Raw genomic sequence first — 27562 nt, 5'->3', positions numbered from 1 at the left:
ATTTAGGACTGCAATGGGCAAAAGCCTCATTAAATGTTCTGTTGAGGTGTAGTTGAATTTTCTGCTGAACTTTGCGGGCAAGCCCATCCCCATTCGACCAGCCCAAAGACTGCCAGCACCCTACAAAACTTGTTCCTGCCACTCGCCTTGCCGGGAGCCATTTGTTAAGCCCAACGGGTACTGTTGACTCTCGAGGAACATCCTACTCTGCCCCTCTCCTACTCTCCCAGTTTTGGGCAAAATAAAGTTCAAGCGCCATCATCAAGGCAGCTCATTTTGTACATGCAGCGGTGGCCTACCCTTCTCTGACGTGTGCTCCGTCACCTATCAACACCGTTTCTTGGTGTGTTCCCTGCCTGGCGCCTAACACTGCTTTTTTTTACGATTCTGTGTTCCTCACAACAATTTCTTGCACCTAATGCATTGACAAAGATCTAAGGCTTCAGCCTTCAAACAAAACTAAAGAGCTCTTCCTTTGCACTGACCCTCTCTTTTACTCAATACCTTGTAATTCACAAATCCCTCAAGTGGCCCTTCTGAGTCAGACAGACAATAAGGCCAAGACATTCATCCTGAGGACGAATCCCTATTTTCTGGATGTACAGAGCCAACTGCAAACACTCGGTCATGCAGAATGCCATCCACTGTCACTTAAAGTGCATTGGCAGTGCCACACTTTTGAAGCAGTGAGCAGGTTTTTTGGCAATGACCGCCCGTGCACCAGCAAGAAAGCGCACGACTTTCTTCTGGGACGGCTTGTGCTGGTTGCCCTTTTGTGTTTCGTCATCCTTTCTTGCAAGTGATTCCCAAAAAGTGCAGATATTTTGCATTGAAATGTGTTACTTCCTGTTACAAGTAATATAGCTTAAAGGGGTCATGAAGAGAAAATGCATTTGTCTTTGCTTAATTTTGTCTGATTGATTGATTGTGGGGTTTAATGCGCCGACGCAACGCAGGCGATGAGGCGCGCCGTAGTGGAGGGCTCCGGATTAATTTTGACCACCTGGGGATCTTTATCGTGCTCCGAAATCTCGTACACACGGGCGTTTTTGCTTTTCGCCTCCATCAGAAAAGCGGCCGCCGCGGCCGGGAATCGGACCCGCGACCTCGTGCTCAGCAGCGCAACGACTTAGCCACTGAGCCACCGCGGCGGGTTTAATTTTGTCTGCTTGAGCGACCTTTTAAGAACATAAATCCCGAATATTTTCACAATTCATTGCTTCTTAAATTTAAGAGGCGCCGTTGAAATTCTCGCTTTGAGGCGCATCGCAAGCGACCATGCGCACACCGTCGGTCTGCCAACCGACGGTGTGCGCATGGTCGCTTGCAACTAGAATGACGTCACGTCAAGTACATTCGAGAGTTCAATGTGGTTCAATGTTCTTTGTGATGTTCTGCAAAGCTGCAAACCCGATATTTAAAAAATACTGCTTCATTTATTCGTTGCCAAAAAACAGTTTTCTATCCATGTGAGCGGTGTCGTGACCGCTTCAGTTGTCTGGCAACCACTGCAGCAGAACTCAGACCTGCTGGGTGTTTGTACAGTTTGTAGCCAGTTTTCCTGCAAAATTTCACGTTCTTTTGCCTAATTCTCTTCGGAAGGTTACCTTTTTTTGTATAGAATGGCCCGAGACCTCTCAAGCAAAAAAAAAAAAAACAGTCCCCCTTATGTGATTCCAACTTGAGGCCTCCGACCAGCCCAACGTTACGACCAGCCTGTCGGACACTTTATCCACTACACTATCGACAGGAGAAGCGCGCGCAGCGAAAAACTGCTACATAAAAGCCTCTTCGCATTTGTAACCCAGAAGTCTGTCGTGTTTTCATAAATTCTGATCAACCCAGAGCTTTAACCCCCAACTTACTGTTGAGCGCTTCGGCAGAAAGCCCAAGCGGAGCGTATACAATCAACGAAACAGCTTTAACAGCATTGTTTATTGCAGGAAACAGGAAGGCAATCGTCGCACTGCGTGATGTTGGGACTCGGCGACTCGGCGCTATATCGCGGCTTCTCGCTAGTTAGTTTTGTGCTTCATGAATGAATGATGGATGCGTTTTAAGTTCCGACTACTCAAAGTTCCTTCGATAAGCGTGTTTACGTAAGAAACTCATTTGAAGTGTTCAGTCATTTATCTCGTAAGGTCAGAAGTTTCACGTTCGGGCAACTCACATTACAGGCTATGTGAGACAGACGTTGGCAAACAAAACGACAGTTTAGACTCGTGCAAAACAGCATAAACAGCTTGCGAATGTCCAATTTGGATTTAACGTGGTTACTTTTGCCTGCGCCACTCGCCGGCGTTGTTGGCTGAAAGCTCGACCATGTTGATCAGTCGTATCAGAGATCGGACATCTCCCGTTTAGTTGCAGGGGGGGTTTCATCATGGCGCCAATGTTGTAGCTTTATCTGACCCTTGGCAAGGCCACTCTATGCCGACATATTGTGCAGACGAGGGAGAACTGTGATTGACTGCTTACTGACTTACTGAAACGTCACTTCACGAGTTGAGGAGGCAAGCCTTGGTGAAACCGTAACTGCATTCGTTTTCCTATTTGCCGATATCTGGCAACAAAACGGGTATGCATTGTTTGTTTATCAAGGTTCCACGGTTATAAGCGCACACACAATTTTTTTGAAAATCTCTTTACGACCCCTTTAAGCGTGGACTCATGTAGCTTCCTTTTAGCAAGTCTCACTACACATTCAGTCCAATGGTTTCTATGGGCAAATTGTTTTTCAAATCCAATGCAAAGAATTTCCCACAATGAAAACATTTAGGCAAAGCCAGCACAGACTCAATGGAAATGTGTGTGAATAGAACGGAAGGAACATAACACAGTGGCCAACCACAGCCATGACGGTGGTGCCACCTTTGTGTAGCTTTTGTGATAATGCGATGATCTCCCTTTGTCATGGATTAAATAGTTACAAACTGCGGCCACCCACTGTGCAACGAGCACCTCTCATTTAGTTTCGCACAGCTTAAAGATGCAACCAACGGTCACACCATTCTACAGTCGATGCAGATGCAATCAATACGTGGTACTGTTTACATTTCTGTCGGACTGCACTTTTTGCACAGGGACTGCTAATTTTGAGGTATCCTCCTTACACATCTTACACTGTGAAGGTGCGGAGGTTGGTAATCCACCACCGGCCCCATTAACAACACACTCCAGATATTGTCATTGTTCTGGAGAGAGTAGGAAGAATTCAAGCACAAATACCGTCACTGTCTTCAGAGTATTGTTTGTTCAGTGCTAAAATACTTCATCGCTTGCATCCTCCCAAACCACAACACACCAAACCAGAAACGAGCCAGAAAATTTCCCATCTCCCTAGCCGAGTCTCAAGAGCGGATATAGCTACATCAAGTGAAAATTCTGCACTGTCAGCATCTGTGGAGTCTGGTTTGTCGCAGTCGTCTGGTGCTCTGTTAAATCGAGGATGCCCAAACGAGCTCGCACAGTCCATTAATAAGTTCCACCTGGCTGGCATCACTCATAGGCTCATTAAAAAGTAAGGTCACCTTCATTTCTCGGCCCATGCGGGAGTGCCACATCAACTGCTCAATTATGGAAAGAAAAGAACAGGGACAAAGCTCCAGCAAGAGAGAATGAACAGCCAGAGCGCTGCATCCGTTTGCTCTCTCTTCCTTCTATTTTGATGTTTCTGCGTGCTGTTGCTTTACTTTTCTTTCAAAAATGTACCTACATGTCTAACCTTCCATTTCAGCTAAGGAATTACTGTACATTGCAATGCAAGTGCACCTATGGCCCACGATTACAGACTAATAGAGGCAGCACACTGGCAGGGAGAGATTCACTCCGTTTTTAGGCTGGACTTGAGCGGAGGAAATGGTACACCACCAAGCAAACTTTCCAGCCTTCCTGCTTTAATAACACCAGCCGCCAGCTGATGAAAACTGGGCGAATCATTCGCTATTTGCCATTTTCTATGTATTTCACATGTATGAATCATCATGCAGGCATGATTCTGGTTTTATTCTACTGCAGTATCCTTGTGGTATGCGGTACACGCTGACACGATCACAAGTGCTGAATCGGGCTATAGCTTTTCTCACCGCTGACTTTGAACACGTGCAGCAGGTTCGATTATAACGGGTCACGCCATATTGACCGACCAACGGCAGCCAACGGAAGAGGGTTCTAATGCAAATGGGGGTCGTCACTCCTCAAGCACGGCCAATAACAGAGCCCGCTCCCAGGGTGGCTGCTCATACATCATGCCACTCCGACTCAAAACAACTCCGACTGAGCAATGGTGGCAGGCTCCGAGGATGCAGACACAAGCGAAGGCAGACACACCTGTTGTAATTAATTGGAATATCTATGCAGTACATTTCACTAGCACATGCATGATGTATGTGCAAAAGTTGACGGCAGCGCGATTTATGTGGCTAGTTTGCGACAAAACCGCCCATTTTAGGGCTATGGGAAATGAATATTTCGGGACCACAGAAAGAACGGGGTACATAGTACATGCCGGGGTCCCATGCGAGGTCATACTGATGCGAACCGCCCAACCGAGAAGTGGCAGCGGTTCTAAGAGCTGACTATCAAATTATGGGTCATCGGTTGTCATTGTACAGTTGTGCAGGGGTACACCCGCCCAATTTTTTGTCTATCACCGAAGCGTCGACCATCCCACTGATAAGCACCGTATGAAGGAGCGGCACGGTACACACGACGAGAATTTCCACATGCGCACTTAGCCATTACAGGAGGCTATGACTTAGCAGTAGTATTAACTCTACGGACTTAGCCATCGCCTCCTGTATTTTACAATGCCAAACACATCGTGCGCTTCGCAATGGGAGTGAGTGGTACGCCTGCAGTGCCCACGTCATAACGGGCCCCAGGATGAACCAGGATCCCCCAACCGTAACTGAACTCGAGAGCGGCTTGTGCCTAGTTGCCAAGACAACCGATGTTCAAGATTGCCAAATTAATGCCGCCTCCGCCAGCGTTACAAAACTCAGAGCCACGGCGGAGCAAGTTTTGCCAGCATTGCCGCTTTCCGCCACGCATAGCCCCAAAATGAACCGGTCACGTGACTACATCGCTGGGAAGGCTACCGATTGGAGGAGAGTGGCCGGAGTAGAGAGAGAGGGCTTGGTTGGCCAGTCTAGTCTGATGTGTTTGGCATTGTAAAAATACAGCAGGCGGTGACGTAGCACTTGCTGTGGCGGCCCTCGTCTGCTAGGCTCTTCCAGTAGTTGAGTGCAGCCCGAATCGTTTTCTTCGCTTTTCACACTGGTTTGCATGCTCGCCGTCTTTGTTTATGACCAAGCCCGCTGCGCCAATACTTCATAAATAGCTAAAAACCGCAAATTTCGAGATGATCTCGTGTATTAGGCTCCGGCTATCAGTCCCCATTAACGGCTGTTCAGCAGGCAGTGCGATAAGCGAAGGAAACATCAGGGGCAGCGTTCTGCTCTTGGAAGAGCCTAGCAGACGCCGGCGCCACTGCCAGTGCTTAGTGCGCATGCACTAACTCTCGCCGAGTTTGCCGCGTCGCTCCGTCATATGGCGCGGACAAACAGAACGGTCGACGGTCCCTTGGTATTAAAAATTGGGCAGGTGTACAGGAAGCTGCTTCAGCAGCTGCTGAAGCAGCTGTATCGTGATATCCCCGGGCGTTTGGAAGGCAGGTACGAACAGCGTTTCGTCCGCGAGCTACTGTCTGAAAACTTCCTCAGCTATGAAGTAGCAAGTTTCGTGACTGTGAGTGACGTAAAATGACCTCGAACGGGCCCCGGGACTGCGAAGGCAATGGGCGGCGTTAGTGCACTGCAGCCACGGCCGAGAACCGAGTCTGCTGCGGGCTGCTGCTGCACATGTGCCTCACTCACGGGAGACACTGAGCCCGCCATGCCCTGCTACAAGCACTGCACACAAAGGAGACCGACCTCAAAGCAGTGACACGATGAGGGAATGCAGGCACACCACCCCTGTCAGCACCTGTCGCGAGGCTCAGGCAGGCGGCGTCTTGACGCGCACACCAAGTTGTGTCCGCGCCTACTTGAGCACCAGCGTGAGCTGCTACAGGTCCATGCCTTTGACCTCGCTAACGGCATTCACAGGGGCAAGATAAGCGGGCACTCCAACGCGACGCACAGGCGAACGAGGCAGCACTGCCGCAGCTGTTGCGCGCCAGTTGTGCAAAGCCTAGCTAACCTAGCATAGCACTGGCCCTTTGTTGGACTGGCGTGGGGGTGCCGTACGCCACCCACAGCGCTGCAAGCGCATAAGGGGTTTCGTAATTGGCTGCGACGTCTTATTCAAGCGCTGTTGGAAGTAACGTTTATAGAACTTTGCTCCTATAAACATTGGCGGGAGGGCTATGAGTTTCCAACGAAGATGCCACCGCTTGCCACATTGATCTTGCAACAAGGTCGAGAACTGGGCTAGTTGGTATACATTCATGATTTACCAGCGCAAAATAAACGAGACGAGAGAGGAGTACACAACACGAGCGCTCGTGTTGTGTACGCCTCTCTCGTCCCGTTTATTTTGCGCTGGTAAATCATGAACATTGATCTTGAAAGGCCCTCGGACGTAACTCCACGACGCCATCACATCGTCCGCTTACCGCGCCGCGCATCCGCGGCGGCAATCTATAGGCCTCCTGCGCTGGAGTTTTGGCGACATGCAGCGCCCCTAGCGGCCGACGCCTCTGGGTAGTACAAAAGCAGACGACCATCGCCATGTGTTTTCAATTACAAGCCAGAGTGAAAGTTGGTTGTGGCGCTTTGTGGCGTGTTTAAATGACTGCATACTGTATGAAATAGCCTTTAAAGTAGTTGCAGAGGCTAAACAAAATAATATCCGCTAAAAGAAGCCGATTTGTCTGCTTTCTTTTGAGCGAGCTGTCGCGGCGTGGGACAGTATCGCCAGGTCGGGTGGTTTAACTGTTTGACGACAGTTACAGTTTTTTCTTCTTGCGTGCGGTCGACAAAGGAAAGTTCACGAGTAGCATAAACACGGAGCGCTGCTCATCCTATATCCGGAGGTAACTGCAAAATGTTGCTTCAGCGGGAGCATGCAAGCGAACGCAAGAATAGCGCAGCCGACTCACCTGACACTTCTGGCCTGGCACCGCGTTTGAAACGAGTGGAAATTTTGTTTCGTATTTTCGCAAACTAAATGATTCTTGCGTAACGTTTTACGCCGCACGATTTACGAACGGCAGGGTACATGTATACTAGCGAGTAGGGGGGGGGGGGGGGGCAATATATAGCGCCAAATAAACAAATTGCGCGCTATTAAAGGACGCAAAACATGCACCAAATCACACGCCCGCTGCCTGCAGAGATGTGTACTTCTATAACATCACATAACACAGCCGCATACACGGCACGGGGCCCCGAATATTTACATACGATCATCACTGACTGTGTTGGTTTTCTAGCGCAGGGCTCGTCGAGTCTGAACACCGACACGCCAGTTTTGACTTCAAATGGAGTTAGACAGCAAGACAAGAACAGAGAATTGGCATCCTCCAGTTGAACTGCCCCCCCCCCCCCCCCCCCATCTTCACACTTCGCCAGATTATTGTTAAATATTATTAGAAATTCGCTGAATTTTTTCTTTTGCATTCAAAGCCTCCTCCTCCTCCCACCCGATTTGCCGTCCAGCCCTCTGCCGTGTCGGCTACATGGAACTCGGCCGTTGCTGATCATTATAGGCTATTAAGTGCGAACTGGGAATGTATGCTGCAAGAGCGTAATTAAGTAAAGTGAGAGCAAACAAGGAAAGCGAGCGGCCTCTTAGTTCGCCCGACCACTTTGTTTTGCGGCCACTAATTTCGGAATCGCAAAACAGATTTGAGTGACGCTTCTGACGGTCGCGGCATTTTGTCACTGAGACACACAACAAAACGGCAAGCTAAGCTGCACACCATGTATTCGTAACGGCGACGCAAACGAGCACTGTTTAATGAAAGTGCACGCATAGTGTGCAGGTACGCAAAAGAGCGGCGCACGGCAGCAGGCGAGCCTGCGTTCCGCCGGACTCGCTGGCTTTTTAAAGCGCGATCATCGCCGATTGCGTCACTCTTCTTTTTTGATCGGCTGTTTTTGAGAAGTCTTTGTCACCTAGAGTATTAGTTTAAACTAGAAATTTCACTTAAAATTTCACTTCGTACGACCATCGATCGGTGAACCTGCGAGTAGCAGACGCCGTCACGGTCCCGACACTTTCGTCGGCGCTGTAAACGTGTTTAGCGCTGCAAAGCTTTTTCCAGTAATGCCAAGTTGGTCGCTGAAATAGATCGGACGCGTCGAGGATGAGCTGGTGACCACGTCGCAAAATAATCGGGAGCGTCGAGCTCATTTTGCCTCTGTCAACACGGGATCCTATGGGACCCGCGCAGCTTTGTACTACCCGGAAGTACAGCCCGGAAGCCGTTTGCGCAGCGCCCCCTGGGCAGCGCAGGAGGCCTATTGCCGAGCCGCCCGGTGATTCTTTTACTACATCTTTTGCTGTCGGCGTTGCGCGCTTCGTCGTTATTTTCAGGCTTAGGGGCTCAGGGGCATTCGAAAATGACGTTCGACAGAACTTGTCTTCGGTTAATATTTGAGTACGTAGGATGATGGCCGGTTGAGTACTTGCTGAATTTGTCATATTGCGTAATAGACCTTTCCGGAAAGTTGCGCGCGCCCCCAAACGGCGGCCGCAAAGCAGCCTGGGAAGTGTGAGCGTCGCAGCAGCCGCCGCCGCTGCCGCACGGGCCGCTCTTCATGTAGCTCTACCGTGCCAAACCGTGCCGTGCGCGACAGCGCCTGCGGAGGCAGCATTTTTTGACGGTGCAGCTTCGGCGTTTAACACTGTGTGATGCATGCAGAACATCTGCTATCCTGGACAGCTGTTTTATTGACTGGCTTCTTTTTCAAACTTCAGCATTCTTACCACAGCCGGCATTTCTTCAAAAAACTGCTGCATTTTGGGGAGTTGCAGTGTGTATCCCATGGATTCATGCTACACTATGTCTGTATTTGTTTCAAGTACTGTTGCCAAAGAGGTGGCAAGTCTTATCGTGCAATCTTGAGCTCTTTTTCTGTTTTCGGCTGTGTGTAAATATGAAAAAAAGAAATGTTTATTCCAGTCGAAAAAAGACGAGACAGCTGGTATGATATCATTGCAATAAAAGACACGTACACTTTTATTCCGTTAGCAAAACTAACCAATACCGACTAAAAGGTAAAACTTTTCAGAGGGCGCTAATACAAAACACGCATAGTTGACATTTTGCTTACTTATAGATTGAGAAGTGGTTTCTATAGGAAGTTGTTCAGGTAGCAACAAATTTTCCATATCTGGTCTGGCTTGTCAGCCATTGCATTTGGCAAATCATACCACATGTAGTATTTCCAAGTTCTTCACTTCTCGAATAACTCGCTCGACGTGTCTCCTCAGGTTGGCGATCTGCCATGTTCGTGCTTGCTCCGCTACTGTCAGTTGACGCCGACCATTTTACATGGGGGGGTATTTCACGCCAGGTTCACGGAGCTCATCTTCGATCAAGAATCCTGGGTCAGCTATGGCGAGCTGCCTCCTTTGTTTTCACACAGGAAGCACACCACACCTTAAAAGTGGGAAATAATTCCACAATGAGCGACCGAAAAGAAATAGTCGAAATGCTGAATTCACAACAGCAGAAACCCCGTTCCTCCAATGCCGCAGGAAATGGGCTGCAGGCAGTCGCTGTCGTTGGAGAAACCTCATCGTTATCTGCTGGAGCGAAAGCATTGCTTTATCGCCTTGTTACGCCCTTTGCGCTAAAATTTATTACAAAACGGGCGTTGATTACTCCGAGCTGACAGGAGTATCTCGACAGGGCTGCATATCGCTAGTTCATCTTGGATGCCTGGAAGCGGTACGGGCGCTTAGTAGGGCGGCGTTTCGTTCACTTCGCTGCAGCTATATAGGAAACAAAAAAAAACATAAAAAGCATAATTTACGTTATAATGCTGGGCTTAGTTGTCTTTACCGGACAAAACCTGTCGGTGAAGACCCGGTGTGAAAAAATGGTCGCATTCGGTCCATGTAACATTTGCGTCTGCTCGCGTTGAAATGGGGTCCACATATCCTGTGATGCTCGGAAGGCTACCACAAAGCGAAGCGGCCATCCCGACCCTGGCGATTTATCCCGCGAACACATTAATCCTATTTAATCTGATTGTCCTTCGGAAACTTGTGCAATGAAACATGCAAATCTCGTAGCGTATTGTTGTCTCAACCGAGCACACAGCATGTTTGTCCGCCTCCTGAAGCTTCCTTGGCGCCATATCGTCAGTAGCGTAAACTACAATCGCCAAGGCAGGTCGTAAACGAGTGTAGCTTTATACACGTGGAAATGCATCACGAATAACGTGTGCACACGATATGGGCTTCTTCGCTTTCCCACTTGGCTCTTCCCCCCCCGCCCCCGGGCTGCCGGAAGCAAGAGCTGGTGATTTGCATTTTTCTCGGGGAGCTCAAGTGTCCCATTTGTTTTCTATTTCCTCGCGTTGAGGAATTTCTCTTTTTCCGCGGGCCGCCTGAAGCGCGAAGACGCTTTTCAACTGTCAGCAGCTGGTTCCACTCTACAAGCTAGCAGACGACGGTGCTAGCAGACGACAAAAGGTCATCATGTGGTGCAGGCAGTTTCAGAAGGATGCGGAGTTTATTTATTATTTTGGGTTCTATGATTTAAAGATGCTTTCATTGATGCGAAACATAATTTTGAAAGCACAGCATTTCACTCTACTTAAACTTTGTCCTTTGACGGGCTCGCTCCGCGCACGCCGCGCGCGGCGCGATCACCCCGTCGCCGCTAGCACCACCTGCCCTTCAGGAGAGGAATTAACCAACCTTCTGGGCGGGTGAGGAGCATCGCTAGGCGGATGTGACGTCACGTTTGCTCGCAGTGTTCCCGCGCGGTATGTTTACATTTTTCCGAGTGCTGCCTACACGGCGTACGTGCCGTAGCGATTCAAGTAGTCGCGTTCGACTTATGCGGTCAACGCAAGAATTCTTAAACTGGCGATGGTTGTCGCTCTGTCAGTCGTCGTTCAACAGCTCTATGTTCAACAGCTCCAGCGTCTTCTGGCACAACAGCTTTGCAGTTATCTGTTACCATCGGCCGGTTACCAGTTACCATCGGCCGACCAGGTGAGTGTTTTTTGGCGGGTTTGCAATCAGTTCGCATATCTCCTACTGCAAAGCGTGCTTTCTGCTTGCGGCAGTTATATTAGCGACGTTTTCGAAATTGTTAACGGCGCGTTCTCACCGTCTTGCATTATTGTTGCTGTTTATGCTGCTCTGTTCGCGTCTGTCGGCGATCGCGAGCTGTTGGCGGTTTGTTGCACGGCGCGGGAACCCGTCTCGCCCGTGGCGCTTCTTTGTCTCTTCTTCAATGTGGCGTCATTAACATCGCTTGTTATCCTTGGGCTAACCTATCTTAATGTTGTAACGAAAATGAACTTGCTGTGCGAACTGAGCGTGACAGAACGCTGTTGGCAAGGTTTTCGTGTGCGCGTGTGGTTCGTGAGGGCGTTGTAACACGCTGCTTTGGCCTCTTGCACCTCTTTCCTGCATCTAGTACTCTTGCTTGCCAGGAGTGCCTGCCAAGGGATGGTTACTTCGTTATGTGTTTTCATATTTAATAGTGAACCACTCAGCGTTCTATAACTGATGCAAATGCAGGCGGAACGACCCCGATAACAACGCAGGGCAGGGGCAGTGCTTGTGTGGTCTTCTCTGTCGTTTGCCCTTCTTTTCAGTCGTCGTAGATTATTTACTGTTGCGTGAACGTTGTTTGATTCTTCACGTTTCATTTTTCTCTTGCAGGATCTCCTGACTGCAGTCACGGTGCCCCTAGCCTGCGTGCAGCACTCATCCTGCCATTCTAGTGGGAACTGATGTTCGCAGGCCACTTGTCACGACCTAACGGGTTCCCGCCCTTGCCTGGCTTATAATTGATGGTATACTTCAGATACACTGCTGCGTTCTCTCTCTGCATACATTTAAAGCCAGTGTTTACACTAACACAGCAGTGGATAACCATGAAGACAGCAGCGTGTGTACTGGAAATGCCAGTGAAAACAAAACCAAACGATCTACAGATCTATGCCAGCTTGACCATTACAAATCTTTCAGCGAGTGTCAAAGCAATGGACAGCTGGGGATATCTCGTGCGCTAAATTGTGTTCTTCTTTCTGTTTGTTTTCTATTTGCTGGTATAAATTTACGAATTGATAGTATGAGTAAAGTAGACAGAGAACAAAGTGATTGCGTTGCTCTTAGAAATGCCTTACACAAAATAAAACTGCTTCCTGCGAGTTCGCACTGCTCAGTGCGGGGAAAAAAGGTTCCGTATAACAAATAATTTGGTGCACCCAAACCCATCTGTGATGAACATATGTCATGCATGGATTATTTAAGGGCATGTTATTAGCTTTGGCAAAACAACAAAGTGACCTCTTTCTTGTGCAGAAAACTAGTTTAGTTGTAATTTTGGCTCTTATCTGTCCAGTGTCAACAGGAATAGTAGCCTTGATGTGCGACTTTGCGGACACTTTCCTGTCACCTTCCTTCAATGTCACCACAGTGGTGGTGAAGACTCCTGGGCAGTCGAAATCGCATGATGACAGGCAGTTATATTCTACCACGAGAAGCACCCTCCACAAGCCATGAGGCCTTGCTCTGTTTTCAGCTGGGGCTCCTTTCGTTGCCAAGTGCCTTAGTCTTTTGGGGTAAAGCTCCCAAAACAGGGTGGTCTTGTCCCTGTTGGAATTGTCATGTTGATCATACTTTTCACCCACAGCTTTCCAGTTCATTTCACTTTTCTAACCCAATTCTAATGTTATTAGTGTAGGGAAATCTGGTGTCCAGCAGCTTGCGTTTCAAAGGGAATAGATGTAGCAACTACATCAAGCACTAGCTGATTCTGATGCTTAGTGGACTTTGCTGTGAGCCGTCCAAAGCACCACAAGGGGAAGCAGTGCTGGTCTTATGTAGTGTACTACTTTGGAGCTGCAAAATTACAATGCACCTTTTATTACAATGCACCTTTTTTACCTCAATTTTTTATGCTGCAGTGGAAATCATGCGAATATATTTTTGTAAATGTCCATTCCACCAACAAATTCACGGCATGCCTTGACAGTAGGCGCAGTTTTATGCATCTAGATAATCACCTGTACCCATTTATCACAGGCCTGCAATTTGCACATGGTCGGATTTAAGCACCCTAAATGTGGCAAGTGTAACCGACCGTAACACACAATCTTGAAAACTCTACCTTATCAACGCGAAAGCAATAAGTGGCCCATTGACTAAGAAGCCACTATCCGCTGTGTGTACTAGCACAACAGCTCCTAAACCGGCCGGCAGTGCAAAGAGTGGATTGAGTTCAAAAGTTTGGGAAGAGTTCAAACCACATGGGAATCAAACCCAGGACATCCCTAGTGCTAGTCCAGCACCACATCCTTGACACCACTATAGCTCAGTGGGTCTAGCTGACTAAAGGTGGACCCAGGGAGCGCATTATGACCTTAAACTGAAAAAAAGTCCACAGGTACAAGCAACCCGACATACAATGAGTTTTAAATTTCTTGGCAATTCATTAGGCCAGCACATAGCCGTAACATCCCCACTCAGGTGAATTGGCCAGTCACGATGATAGCTGCTGTCAGAAGCTCATGGCTGTTTCACCAATTCCCGTTTGTCTTAAAACAATGCTGCTTAAATTACACACTGGCCAATTGCACCTCATCGAGTATATTTTACGCTCCTAGCACTCTGCAGTAGCCTTGTTTAGTGTTAAAGAACTACGTATTTGATCACATGTGAAGACTGCGATTTCTGTTAGAGCATTTTGTGCTTTCAACCTGAATTGGTTGACGCTCGTCAATTGAACACTGGCTGCAAACTTTTATTGTGGTGTAATTAACATAAAACCTGGATAGAGTAAAAATACTGAAGAGTAAATTATGCTAGGCTTATACATTGCACAGCGTAGCTGTAAACATCAAAATTCAACTTTTTAGGTTTCACGAGGAAAAGCTCAGCATAACTTGGGCCAGCTATGAAGGGTAACTGCAGTGTAGGGCTATAGGTTAAGTCAGGCCACCTATAAATCTTTGACATGCTTCGAAATCTTGGCGCACAGGCATTTTTTTGGTTCTACCTAAACCAATGCTTTGGACTTTGGCGAAATATTTTGTACGGGTTAAACTGCACAATGCAATTGCAAATAAGAATTGAACAAACGCCTGTTGTGTCCATTCGAGAATCCAGTGCTTGCCTAATATCGAAAATTGCATCCAGCAATCGATTCAAGAAATGTATGTCCAAGAGACAAGCTCAAATAAAAAGTTACCCTACTTCAACGGCATTCCTTGCATATTTATTTATTTGAAAATATTTAGCACGAAAACAACAGAATGGTACCAACAGGCAGTGCTGTCACTTTTCGTGCTCTCTCTCTCGTGCTGTGTTGTTTTTCCAGTTTATTAATTTTAAAAATATGCCACATTTTCCATTTTAGTTGGTTTTATTTGTTTTGATGTTATGCTGTGTTGCCAACGAAACTTTGTAAATGTCTTCCTAAGAAAAAAATAAGAATACCTAGCATATGTAAGTGTATGCTTCTTGATGGATAGCAACTCTCACTATATGAAAGTGAAGCCAAGAAAACACCAAAGTCATCACAAACACTGAAGAATGTTTATTGACATGGCATCACATCACTTGCTGGACAAGCAACAAGGCACCATAATGCTGCTCACACAAGAGTGCGAAGTATGCGCCGTGGCTAAAATCTCTTGATAAAAATACAAGCAGGCGCTTATCTGCCCCAAGGTGACCCTGAATGAAAATGTGACATGCGCAACACTGGAAATCAACAAAAGTTATTGGGTCAGGCATAAGTGAAAAGTGCGGGCAAAAGTCGAGGGCACTTTCATGTGTTGGATGACGAGACTGCTGGCACAAGACAGGAAGGATCGAAGGGTGCTAACTCAGTATTGTATGGTTACAAATACGTGCAGATTGCTACTCACTGGACCAAAAGTGCTTGAAGACCCTGATTTTAAAGCAAAACTTTCTATGTCTCACCAGTGGAATATGCCATGCCAAAAAGGCATTACAGAAAAGCCAACTTTCCCTGACAATGATAATGATCGTGGGTAAAGAAGTGCAGAAAAAAAAAAACGCTTCCTGCAGTCAGAAACAAATCAGGACCCTCGCGGTGTGAAACCAACATCTATTCCGTGACACCATTGCAACATGGTCGAAGTAGTTTGAATCTGGATAGCGGTGCATCGAGATGCAAAATTAGACAAAAATGGTGCACCTCACATTCTAATGACGACGACAGTTTGAACGCGAAGCTTTCGTCGAGCAAAATCAAGCGGCGAAGTTTCAAAGCCACTGCAATCAAAAGTCCAAACAGCATGCAAGTAAGTGATAGCTGAAACAGGCAACGTCCAAGCTCAGATGACAATCTAGCAAGAAATCCCTCGCGAGAAAACTGAGTTAAACTGAAAGACAATTTCTCCTAGACAGACACCCTTCCCACTAACTTACAACCAAATTCCTTAAATGATCTCTTGCGTCCCTCCTACCCACCTAATTTAGCAGAGGCAGTGTGGGACACACTCCTGCATTTCATATACCGACCCACTATTTTTCCCTTGCTATTTCCCACTCATACCCGTCGTGAACTTTAACTAATCGCTACTTCTAAGGGGGTCTGATGCACTAGCAAGAGGCCCCCGGGTGTTTTTTTTTAACAGTTCAAGAAACGTTAAAAAAAAAAGCCATTATTGTCGTAAGACAAAAGCGTGCACGTTTTTTTTCCTTGCAAATAATTACAGCAACTAATGAACACATGACAGAACAAGTAACAGAGAGCAATGATGAAACTGACAACCACAGATTTGCACATAACTGTGGAGAGGAACTCTCTGGATAGGAGACTGAGCAATAGAAGAGCACAGCAGCTGCGGCTGAACCTTCCCACGCAGCTGAACAGAGACGAAGAATACGGCAAATGGACAAAATTAAGGGTTGGGAGTCTTAGTAGCCACTGTACTTTCTTATCAACCAGGCGTGTGGCTGGATGGTATAGATGAACAGCAACGTGGGAGCTAGAGGATTGCTTGCTGGCGACACTACTACCACCCAGTAGTCTGTACTCCACAGTACACAGTAGGAGGAAACAAACTGGAAGTGGGACTGCGAATTGCCATGATGTTACAAATGAAATAAGTGCTGCGTGGCTGTCACAAGTCAAGGTCAATCACCCTTAAGGGGAGGTGCCAAAACCCCTTAGAGAGAGGATGAAGACATGACATTTGAATCTAGTGGCTAAAAATGAACCATTCATGTAGCACCCCACCGTAAAAGGGGATTGATCTTCACTCATTTCCTGAAATAAAGTTTAAAAGCAGTTCATCCAGGGCAGTTGCCACCAGCACCCTAGAGTAGTATGGTGGAAACACACCACAATCTTTGCTTTTGGGAGGTCTTTTACCGGGCTGTCTACCAAAAAACTCAAATTCGTTTTTTCTAAGTGGGCACCTGGTCTTAAAAAAAAAAAAACATGGTTTTTACAGTTAGGACGATAAAAATTGGGTGATGCATGTGGCTTTTCATTGAAATTGTAGATATGAAGTTTGTTTCTGTGTAAAACAACTACATTAAACTTTATTTGGCTTTTATGTTTGATTTTTTGACAGCCTTTGTAAAAAAACTGCTTGAGGGATGCAGCTGAACAAGGTACCGGTGAACTGTGGACAAATCAAGGACTGACTGCCATAAGACTAACATTATCATTATATATGGTCTGTAGCAGAAGTGACAGCTGTTTGAAGTTTGGGCCTGGACGGCTACACCAGTTTTCCTGGTTCCCATTTTCTAGGCCCAAACTTCACATGGCTGTAACTTCTGCTACAGACCAGATAGAATGATAATGCTAGTATTATTGCACTCCTTGACTTGTGCACAGTTAACTGGTACTTTATTCAGCTGTGCCCCTCCAGCAGTTTTTTTATAAAGGCTGTCGTAAAATCAAACATAAAAATCCAAATAAATGTGAATAGAGTCGTATTACACAGAAACAAATTTCATATCTACAGTTTCAATGAAAAATCACATGCATCCCCCGATTCTTATCATCATAACTGTAAAAATAAAGTTTTTGATCAAAAACTGATGTTCCTTTCTAACTCGAAGCTTTCTGGCCAGCTCCGGCCTCGAAGGTCAGCTGCGCCTGATCAAAAGGACTGTCAACGCGGCTTGAGCTCAAGGCATCCTGGAATGAGGACACCTCTCTGAAGCATTTTGCGCATTTAATTAAAGTTTATTCTGGCTCTCTCTCTTGCGACTTGAGTCAAAGTCCAAAATCTAAACTGCTTCGACCGTATCAGAAGGGCGCAGTCTGATAGACAATGGTTTCATAATGCAAGGGACACTGGTTCCATTATGACCATGGAAAGCGTTTTTTCTTGAGGTGCATGCGCTTTTGCTTATCATCCTCATCGCTTTGTGAAAATCACTGTGTAACGTTAGCTTTCCTGCAGTGCATTATGTAGCCACATTGAATGCAATCAGTGAGGTCCTGAAAGCTTCACTTTAACAACAGGAGTTACGTGCTCGTCAAGACCCTCGTCTCACAGCAAACTTCTCTTCACCAGCAGGCACAGGCTAGAGCCCAGTCAGCAGGTGCTGCAAAGACATGATGAGAGTATTTAAGCACGAACCTCAAGATGGAAAGGAGGCGGAGCAAAGAGCAAGAAAAATGCATCAGGAGGAGACTGCAAGCTCTGGGATGAGCAAGCTAGGTGTGGTGCTGTCAGGACACTGATGTCGCAACCCAAGCCTGGGAACAAGCGGAGCCAATAGCGCAGTTGTTCCAGCCTCCTCTGGAACAGTGATTCAGCTGATACGCCAATGACACGCCAACAGTGACACGCCAATTTATAGTTATATTCTATATTTATATTAAATGAAGCCAGTGCACGTGATGCCATCTCCCGAGTTGTGCCATGCTTGCACCGCTCACCCCCTTGCTGGTAGCTATGTGCTCGTACCGTGGTCAACCTCAAGTCTTCACCCCTTTCCTTTGAAATCCTTTGTGTGCACGCACAACTCACCACATGCTGTCGAAAAAGAAGAAATAAAAACGTGCATCACTAGAAAGCATAGCTGCTACCCCAGCAACAAGTGGAGGGGGCACCCTTTTGTTTGTTTTGCCCGAGACGACTGTCCAGAATGGCGGATTACCAGCCCGCGCATGTGCAGATTGCTAATAGAAAAAGGTCCATTACCGCAATCTCATGGAGTCCGACGTATCACAGACGCTGCGGCACATACATGGCGGCGCACACACAGGGTCACCCACTTGTGGGCCACACCAGTGAATACAACCTATGAAGTGCTATACCCACCACCGATATAGCATTATCTAGCTGCAGTCAGCAACACTTTTTTTATGTTTACACGTACTTTCAAGTGTTCGGAGGGTCAAAATGGCTGCTTGTCACTGCTTCTGACCGATCATCCATGGGTCGATCCCACCAATCTGGCTGCCACAAATCACAGTAATAACGCGGAAGTCTTCAATTGTGGGCCGGACTGACACACACGATTCGCGCCAGGGCTGTCAAACTGGCGTGGCAACTTTCTGATCGCGGCGTTAACATGCCACAGTGGTTCGAACACTTGCCCAGTATGAAGGTAGCTATTTCTGTCGTCGTTGGTTTGTCGCATAATGCATGCTTTACTGATGTTTAAGTGCAAGACCTGGCAAGCTTCTCTAGCTCACCCAGAATTTCTCGATACGCAACTCTGAGCTGACGTGTGAGCACGTCCGTTTGTCGTGTGGTTCCTTGTTAATGAGCCAGACCATGCAACTGAACGGTGCGAATGCAGATTTGATGCTTTCAGCGCATTTCACTCCTTTCTTTGATCAACAAGAGAGAAACTGTCAGTAATGCTCATAGAAAGACGGGGCGAGTCAGAAATGCTGCTTGGACACTTCCAAGTACCATATAAATAGTGTACTTAATCTTACCGAGAGCCAAAGCATCATTTTAGGTTGTAGTGAAGCAGACCAGAAAACACCCCTGCCCTTTTTCTTGTCCTTTCTCTTTGAAGCACTCCTTTGTTTATGTATTGAAAACCAATTTGTGCAGCGGCACACTTCATTAGTTATTTGTGTATATGGCTAATTTTTTACATTTTAACATTTATATGTTCTCATGGTAGTATAATACTAATCTTGATTAGTGCATTTTTGAAGCAGAGGTGGTTTTCTTCAGGTGGCAGTTCCTTTTCTCTACAAAAAAGAGCTTGCTGTAAACAGGATCAAACAACAAAAAAGGAAATCTGTTTTAAGTAAGGAGGAAAAAGGTTCACGTCAATTTCACGTTATTCAGCTCGGTGACCTACAATCCGACACTATCCATTTCCCAACCATTGGCGCGCCTCAAGGTGCAGTATTATCCCCACTCCTATTTAACATTGCCCTAATCCACCTTCCCAGTAAGCTCGCCGCGATCCCTTGCTTACTCCACAGCATATACACCGATAATATTACGCTGTGGACCACCAGAGGCAGCGACTTTCAAATCGAGGCGGTTCTCTAACAGGGAGCTGACTTAGTTACCGCCGCCGCGCAAGTTGGGCTTGGATGCTCACCTGAAAAATCTGAGCTTTTAATCCACCCCGCCAAATCAACCGGCAACCCGGCCCAGACACCCACCATTGAGGTCCGCATTGATGGTAGGGATGTTCACCAAGTGGAAGTCCTGAAAATACTTGGGCTCTGCATACAGCGCAATTTCGCAAACATTAAGTACCTAGCACAGCTGAATTCTCAGGTGAATCAGACGATCGCCCTCATCCGCAGGATTGCTGCCCGCAACAAGGGGCTCAAAGAAACGGAGCGTATCCGGCTGATACAGGCATTTGGGCTCTGCCTTCTCACTTACTCCCTCCCGTATCTCTTGCCCTCGCGTACCGAACTCTCTAAAGTCAACTGCCTCATTCGAAAGACCTAAAAAACGGCGCTACAAATCCCTCAGAGCACTACCACTGCCAGACTCGAGAAACTCGGCATTTACAATACTGCGGAGGAACTCATTGAAGCCCACCTTATCGGTCAGCTAAATAGGCTCTCATCCACCCCCACCGGTCACACTCTCCTTGTTACTCTTAACCTTAAAGCCCCTATCCTCTGTGATGACAGGCTCCCGGTACCAGCCGACATTCATGGCTCCCTCACTATCCACCCTTTACCGCGCAATATCACCCTGTTTTCAACAAGCAGCCTAGGGAACTACGAGCACAAGCACTTACAGAGAAATACCCCGTCCCCCCCACTACGGTTTACGTGGACGCAGCTTGCTATCGATGGCAGGATGCATACGCTGTCGCAGTAGTAATCAACCATCCCAACACTCCTCCTCTTAAATCCCTAACAGACCACACCAACTGACCGCTGAGGCGGAAGAGGCGGCAATAGATGATCGGTAAAAAGTGCAAATGCTCATGGGTGCATTGTCAGCTCCCGCGGAGTTCTGTTACTTCCGGTTCGAGAGCTCTCCTGGCCTCCCATATGCCGACGGCTTTCACGCGCGCTTGTGCTTGTTGTTTATCTGTTTCCACTGAAAAAAAAAAACCGCTCATGCATCGCAAATTCAATGTGTAACAACAATGAATTCTACTAGGGGCTTCTCTGAAAGGTTAGCACTCTGTGACAAATAAACAACACGCACACACGCGCGTGAAAGCCGCCGGCGTACGGGAGGCCAGGCGAGATCTCGAACCGAAAGTGGCTGGAGCAGACAACGTACCCATGAGCCTTTGCACTTTTTACCGGTCACCTATCGCGCTAGCCCTTACACATAGGCCGCCCCCTATCACTATCATCTCGGATTCGAAAACGGCCATTCGAAATTACGCCAGAGGCATGATCTCGCCCCTGGCGCTCAAAATTCTCCTCAAAAATCCTCCTACCATACAAATAAAGCTGATCTGGACTCCGGCCCACATGGGCGTGGGGGGAAATGAGGCAGCACATAGGGCCGCTCGAGAGCATACCGTCCAAGCAGGCCCTAGCCTCGAACCCTTTCACGGAGCCCTATCAGCTTGGGACAGTCTCTTGACCTTCCAAGACATTACGGCACATTACCGCCTCTCACGCCGCCAGCTCCCCCCCGCACACCCGGATTTATCCAACAGGGAAGAACGGCTATGGTGACTGGTGCAAACCCATACCCTCCCATGTCGCTACCACCTGCACCGTATTTATCCTTCCGTCTACCCCTCCACCAACTGCACGGCCTGTGGAGCAGTGGAAACACTGGACCATCTTCTTTGGAACTGTCCCCACAACCCCTATCCTCTCTTAGCAGACGGTGGGCACTGGGCTGAGGCACTGGGCAGCTTCGACCTGTCTACCCAGCGGGTGGTGACGGCGAGGGCTGCTGCGGACACCGGTACGCCGGTCACCACGTCCCCTAAGGGGCCTTTAAAGGCTCAATAAAATGTTTGTCCTCCTCCTCCCATGGTGCGGTCACATGCGGTTTTGCACAGATGGCATCTGGCCCCATTTTGTCTGACTGGCAATGAAAACTGCCTGCTTCAAAATAACTAAGACATTTTTTAGCCACATTTATATTCAGGCAGAAAATGCTGTGCAGCCATTGCATGTAATGTTGCCTAGTATGAAAAATTGTGCTCAATAGGTTTCTGAGGAAAGCTGGTTTCGAGAATTGCATTGTGCCATAGGACAAAACAAAATTAACTATAAATGAAAAACAACACAACAAAAGTCCTGAGTTTTGCCATGCATATTTTTGTGCTCCTTTTCTATCATGTTTACAACCAACATGACCATACTGTTAATTACATTGCACCTTTGGTCTCATAGGTCACCCAGAAAGGGTTGGGGGACGCGGCTTTCAACTTCGGAAAAATGACCAAAACATCGTTTTTTTGAAACCCGCATATTCGGCTTCTATGTTTCCTATTCTGTGCGTCTGCAAAGTTTTTACGCTGAAAAGCGTCGCAAAGTGGCATAAAAAAATACTTTTGTCAGGCGCGGTGACAAACTATCAGCGCAAAAGGGCGAAAAAACAGCAATTTTCGGAGCGCTCTATCTCCGCAACGGTGCCACCGGGCGCGGCCATTTTGATATGGTTAGATCGGCCGAGCGATCGTTTTTCCGGTTCCGCTCGTCTCTTTTATCTTCGTTCATTCACAAACGCACAAACGGCAGAAAAGAAACGACGCACAAACGAAGCTAGAAATAAATGCTGAAGCGCTATTGGTCCTCCGGTCGGGGCGCAGAACGACGACCCTCTCTGATTGGATGTCGCGGGCGCAACACAAGATGGCGGCCGCCTGAGCTGCGTAGCGAGCGGATTTAGTTTTTTCGCCGCTTCGCTCGGCCGAGTTTCTGTTCAATCTGTGGTATTCAACACGGACGTTATCGCGATGGGAATGCCAGAGATAACGAGCCAGATTACGGGAAGTTGTGTGGCTCGAAAGGCGGAGGTCATCGAACGCTTCGTGGTGCGCGTGACTCTACCGTCGCCAGACCCCGGAGGGTGACGCGGTGTGCGCGCTTGCGATAGCGGTTCGTGAAGTGAACTTTTAGTCGGATTTGCGATGTTTACACGCTTAGTTAGTGCTGTGTTTTGACTGTGGGCTCGCTAGCCTTGAGAAAGAAACGGTCGACGCGTCAAACGCTGCGGCGCGCACGGCATAGCCGACGCGCATTGGAGCATCACATGACTGGGCAACCGGTTACGATTGAACGCCAGTAGTTGTAATTAATGCCTGCGACGTTAGTTTTAATCTTAAAAGCGACCTGACCAGCCATATCAGGTATAATCAAAGCTCGATATGTCGCGGTAAGCGTGCGCTGCGATGCGCGCGAGCCATATCGCATTTCTTGCGCAATGTTTCCCGTGCACTTGTAATTTTCATGCAAACAGGTTTGAGTCAGTAATATAGGAATAAAATATGCTCTCTGCGTTAAAAATGTACGTTACTGTGGCAGCATTTAACAGTGATTTTTTTAGGGAAATTATTGATACCATTGCTCAGGGCATACTGGCTGTGCTGCGAGAAATATTGGATGCCTTGAATGTCAAAAGTAGTAAAAAAAATATGCTCTTGCATTGAAGTTGGGAGTTATGCAGAATACTCTACCAAGCTTCAAAGTAGCTCATTTTCAACCTTGTAGTATGCAAACTTTTGGCAATGAACACCTGCACTATGAGTACTAAGTTGCTGTGCCAGGCAAGATAAAACATGAAAAAAAAAAACCAAAAATGTTCAAATTTAAGTTAAAAAAATGCTTAACTTGTTGCCATGGTGACAACACTGCAAAAGGAGGTTGTCCAGTGCGATACAGCCAACCAACTAACCTACTTTGCATTGAAAGCCCATTGAAACCCATCTCCCCTCCGTTTGGTTTGCAAAGGGGGGTATGTACTCTTCACGGAGGAGCTGAAAATGAGGTTTTCTGGAAAGAGAAAGGCTGAAAAGGCACTCCAATTTCAAGGCAAGGCCTTCCAGAAGCCCCATGTTCAAAAGGACATGAAAGGCTACAACCGTGACGACTTTTGATATGTGAAACCTATGTTGCAACTTCGGAAGCCGTTTTCTCAAAACAGTTTTTTTTGCCACCTGTGTCGCTTGTCCCAGGGATTTCTTCGTGACTGCTGGGTCTATTTTGATTCCGTTTCTTGCATTACATTCTTTGATGAACTGTTCAGGTCGTGACACTTTTAGTTTTCCAGATTTGTTTTTTGTGATTTTTTTATTCAAATAATCGTTCACAGTTGACATGCCTGTTGCACATTAACCTCTAAAAAAATGAAAACTAAAAAACATTGTGTTGTAAAAAAAAAATTCTAAAACTGTCACGACCTCGTCCATTCATTTGAGAATGCAAAGCACTTCGAACAAGTTTTCTATTGTGTTTTATAAGCCGCTCAAGCTCGGTACAAGCGGAACAGAAAGAAAATTTCATACATAAAAAAGTTATCAAAATATGAACTTCAAATTTTTATGGTGTTATCACAGAAGCATTTCCAGTTGCTGTGCCAATTTTCATCAAAATCCACAAAGAAATAAAAAAGTTGATTTTGAAAGCCACGTCCCCCCTGAAGTCTATTAAGTAGTGTAAGGAAAATTCACTTTATATTGTAAAACAACAACAGTATTAATGTATTCTTGAAAGCGTAAGAAACAACAGCCTCGCCTGGACCTTTTGCAAATGTAAAATAGTTTCTTCCTGTCTTCTTTTTATTTTATGGTGAAGGAATGGGGCTGCTTCTTTTCCTGCAGCTTGTTAAGTTGGCCAATTTTTATGTGATCAGGTATCTAAGCATTCAGGAGTAGACGTGTCCTGATCAGGTATATCTTGAGTCCAACTGAGTAAAGCGTATTCTGATTTTTATCATGCTAAGGGTCATATTCCGAATGCTCCCCATGAGCACAAACGAGTTGCAGCGAATGAATGAAGATAGCACGGAATTCTTTTATCAACACGTAAATGCCTAAGACTAGTTCACATACTTGAGCAAATCACAAGCACGGCATAAACTTAATGTGGTTGCCCAGCAGTTGGGCAACACGCCACTATTTAAACTAAATGCATATGCTACTCGATAGTTTCCCTCCAGCTTAGAGACTGCCTTTTCCATGTATTTTCTAGTTCATAAATATACCATAGAATGCTTGGCTGCAGCAGTTCTCATAAATTACAAAAGGACAAGAATAAGATGGGCATTGCTTCCACAGATGATCCCTTTGTATCATTCCTGACATGAAATAGCCAAGTGAATATTTGGACCTTGGTAAGAAACTGTTTCAAAGCACAGTGCAAACCGTGATGAACAAGCAGCATTGCGTCAGGTGCATAGCCTGCGACACTGTGCAGCTGAAAAAAATATCTTTGTCTTTCTGCTTCATTTTCCTGTGTCTACATATGCAAAGTGCCTTTATTAGCAATAAAAGCAGGGCGGTAGGAGGGGTGTAAAACGTTTAAAGAGCTTACGGCAAAATAATGTGACACGCTTTTTTTAAACATTATGTATGAGCTGCCTCACGTAAGAGGCATTTCTTACAACATTCTTAGCCCTATATGGCTTTCTCACACAGCTTAGATGTCGTGCGAAAAAGGCAACTTAGTCTAACAGCTCAAGGCGAGGTAGGTGCATCTTCTCCCGTTTGCACTCAAGAGTTTACATGAGAAGGCATTAAGTAATTGCATCATAATCGAGTAAATTGAGGTCACTTCGCACTATGAGGCACAGGGCAGTGTGGTAGACCTCTCACTCAAGGATCTTTAGCGTAAACCAAGACATTGTGTACAGAAGGTTATTTTTTTTGGCTTTATAAATTCAATGCAGCCCCGGCAGCCAAGAATCGAACCCAAGACATTGTACATCCCTGCAGCCATAGGAAACCATGTGAGATCTGAGCAATCTGGCACCTGAGAAATCTCATTACGATGAATAAAGCTACCGTGCGATATTACTTAGTGTTTACAAAAACCAAGGATAGACAGCATAGGGGCACTAGATACATCCTTGCTTACACAAAACTCAAAAGTAAAATTTAAAAATATATATATATATATGACGCGGCCATCCGAGGCACGGTATATATCTATGATGTTGACTAACACCATGTACTGTGCCCTGGCCGACGACGTAATTTATGTTCCTGCCTCCACTGGAAGCTGGAAAGCACTGTAAACGGCCCTGCGGTCAGCCATAACCCATTACACGCCCAAGACTACAGTGCAAACTTTGTCGTGACGGAAATCACGTACGGTGCTCTTTGCACGAAGGTCACGCCAGCCCACCTCATAGATTGTGCTATATCGGTAGTGCATATAACAATTTCTGGTGGGACTTCACTAGGTGGTACATATAGCATCATCCATAAATTTTCAACAGTAAAAAAATGAAGGTAGTAATTAAGCAGTGCATGAGCTATCCCTACCTCTTCATTGTTTCACTAGCTACTGAAAGACTTGTATTTGAAAATGTCAGGCTGGAATGGATGCATAGACCAGGTTGGTTTTTTGACATCGGCATAAATAACTAAACTTGATTTTTAGTACACACGCTGCTGTCTTCATGGCTATCAACTACCGTGTTACTGTAAACCCTCGCTTGAAATGTACACGGAGTGAGAACGCACTGGTGGATCTAAAGTATACCATCAAATAGAAGCCAGGAAAAGTCGGGAACCCGTTTGGTTGTGACAACTGGCCTGCACTAGAATGGCAGTTCCCACTAGAATGGCAGGATGAGTGCTGCAGGCAGGCTAGGGGCACCGTGACTGCAGTCAGGAGATGCTGCAAGAGAAATAAATGGAACATGAGGAATGAAGCACCGTTGAGGCAGCAGTAAATAAACAATCTAGGATGACTAAAAAAAGGGCAAACGAAAGCGAAGACCACACAAGCAGTGCTCTTGCCCGCCCTGCGTTATCCGGGTCGTTCCCGCTGAATTTCCATCGGTTATTGAACGCCGATTGATGAGATGAAAACACACAACGACGTAAGCATTCCTTGGCAGGCACTCCTGACAGCAAAAGTGCTGGATGCAGCAACGAGTGCAACAGGCTAAAGTAGCGTGTTACAACGCCCTCACGAACCACACGCAAACACGAAATCCTTGCCAACAGGGACCTGTCACGCTCCTAACTTCACCAACAGATCGTACAGCAAGTTCATTTTCGTTACAATATTAAGATCGGTTAGCACAAGGCACGTTGTCTAGAAAAAGCGTCGAGGAAAACAAGTGATGTTAATGACGCCACATTAAAGAGACAATGAAACGTCATGGGCGAGACGGGTTTGCAATGCGAGCGCGTTTCCGCGCCGTGCAACAAACCGTCAACAGCTCGCGATCGCCGACAGACGCGAACGAGCAGCATAAACAGCGACAATAATGCAAGACGGGGAGAACGCGCCGTTAAGAATTTCGTAAACGTCGCTAATATAACTGCCGCGAGCAGAAAGCAAGCTTTGCAGTAGGAGATATGCGAACTGATTGCAAACCCGCCGAAAAACACTCACCTGGTCGGCCGATGGTGGACAGTTGAACGCCCACAGATAACTGCAAAGCTGTAGTGCCAGAAGACGCTGGAGCTGTTGAACGACGACTGACAGGGCGACAACCATCGCCAGTTTATGAATTCTTGCGTCGACCGCATAAGTCGAACGCGACTACTTGAATCGCTACGGCACGTACGCCGTGTAGGCAGCACTCGGAAAAATGTAAACATACCGCGCGGGAACGCTGCGAGCAAACGTGACGTCACATCCGCCTAGCGATGCTCCTCACCCCGCCCAGAAGGTTGGTTAATTCCTCTCCTGAAGGGCAGGTGCTAGCACCGCGCGCGCACGCAGTTCCCATGGCGCCTTGCGCGGGCCCGCCAGGGGAAGGAGCGGCGCTGCAGTTTCTGGAAAGGTCTATTAAACTAGGCGCCAACGTGACCTGACGTTCAGACC

The 27562-nt window shown here is 46.9% G+C and overlaps 1 protein-coding gene and 1 long non-coding RNA gene across 8 annotated transcripts in view; both read right to left on the bottom strand.

Annotated features, from left to right (window-relative positions):
• Nucleotides 1-6267, bottom strand: part of LOC144153060 (uncharacterized) — a 67494-nt gene extending 61227 nt beyond the window's left edge. For 2 of the 7 annotated variants that reach the window (XM_077684704.1, XM_077684698.1), the window contains exon 1: nt 5877-5918. In XM_077684704.1, coding sequence (XP_077540830.1) covers nt 5877-5897 — 21 coding nt within the window. In that variant the 5' untranslated portion in view covers nt 5898-5918. The other 5 variants (XM_077684700.1, XM_077684703.1, XM_077684701.1 and 2 more) reach the window with 5 other exon arrangements.
• A 10878-nt stretch (nt 6268-17145) lies between these two features.
• On the bottom strand, nt 17146-27385 carry LOC144153065 (uncharacterized). The gene is made up of 3 exons (XR_013319294.1): nt 27128-27385; nt 26264-26401; nt 17146-17739 (listed from the first exon to the last, which is right to left on the bottom strand). It is a non-coding gene; the product is annotated as an uncharacterized LOC144153065 (long non-coding RNA).
• Nucleotides 27386-27562: the final 177 nt, after the last annotated feature.

This window comes from Haemaphysalis longicornis, unplaced genomic scaffold (genome assembly GCF_048455015.1).
Source record: "Haemaphysalis longicornis isolate Haplotype H1 unplaced genomic scaffold, Haemaphysalis longicornis Haplotype H1 scaffold_9, whole genome shotgun sequence".
Taxonomy (NCBI): Eukaryota; Metazoa; Arthropoda; class Arachnida; order Ixodida; family Ixodidae; genus Haemaphysalis; species Haemaphysalis longicornis.
This window is presented reverse-complemented; position numbering and strand designations above follow the sequence as displayed.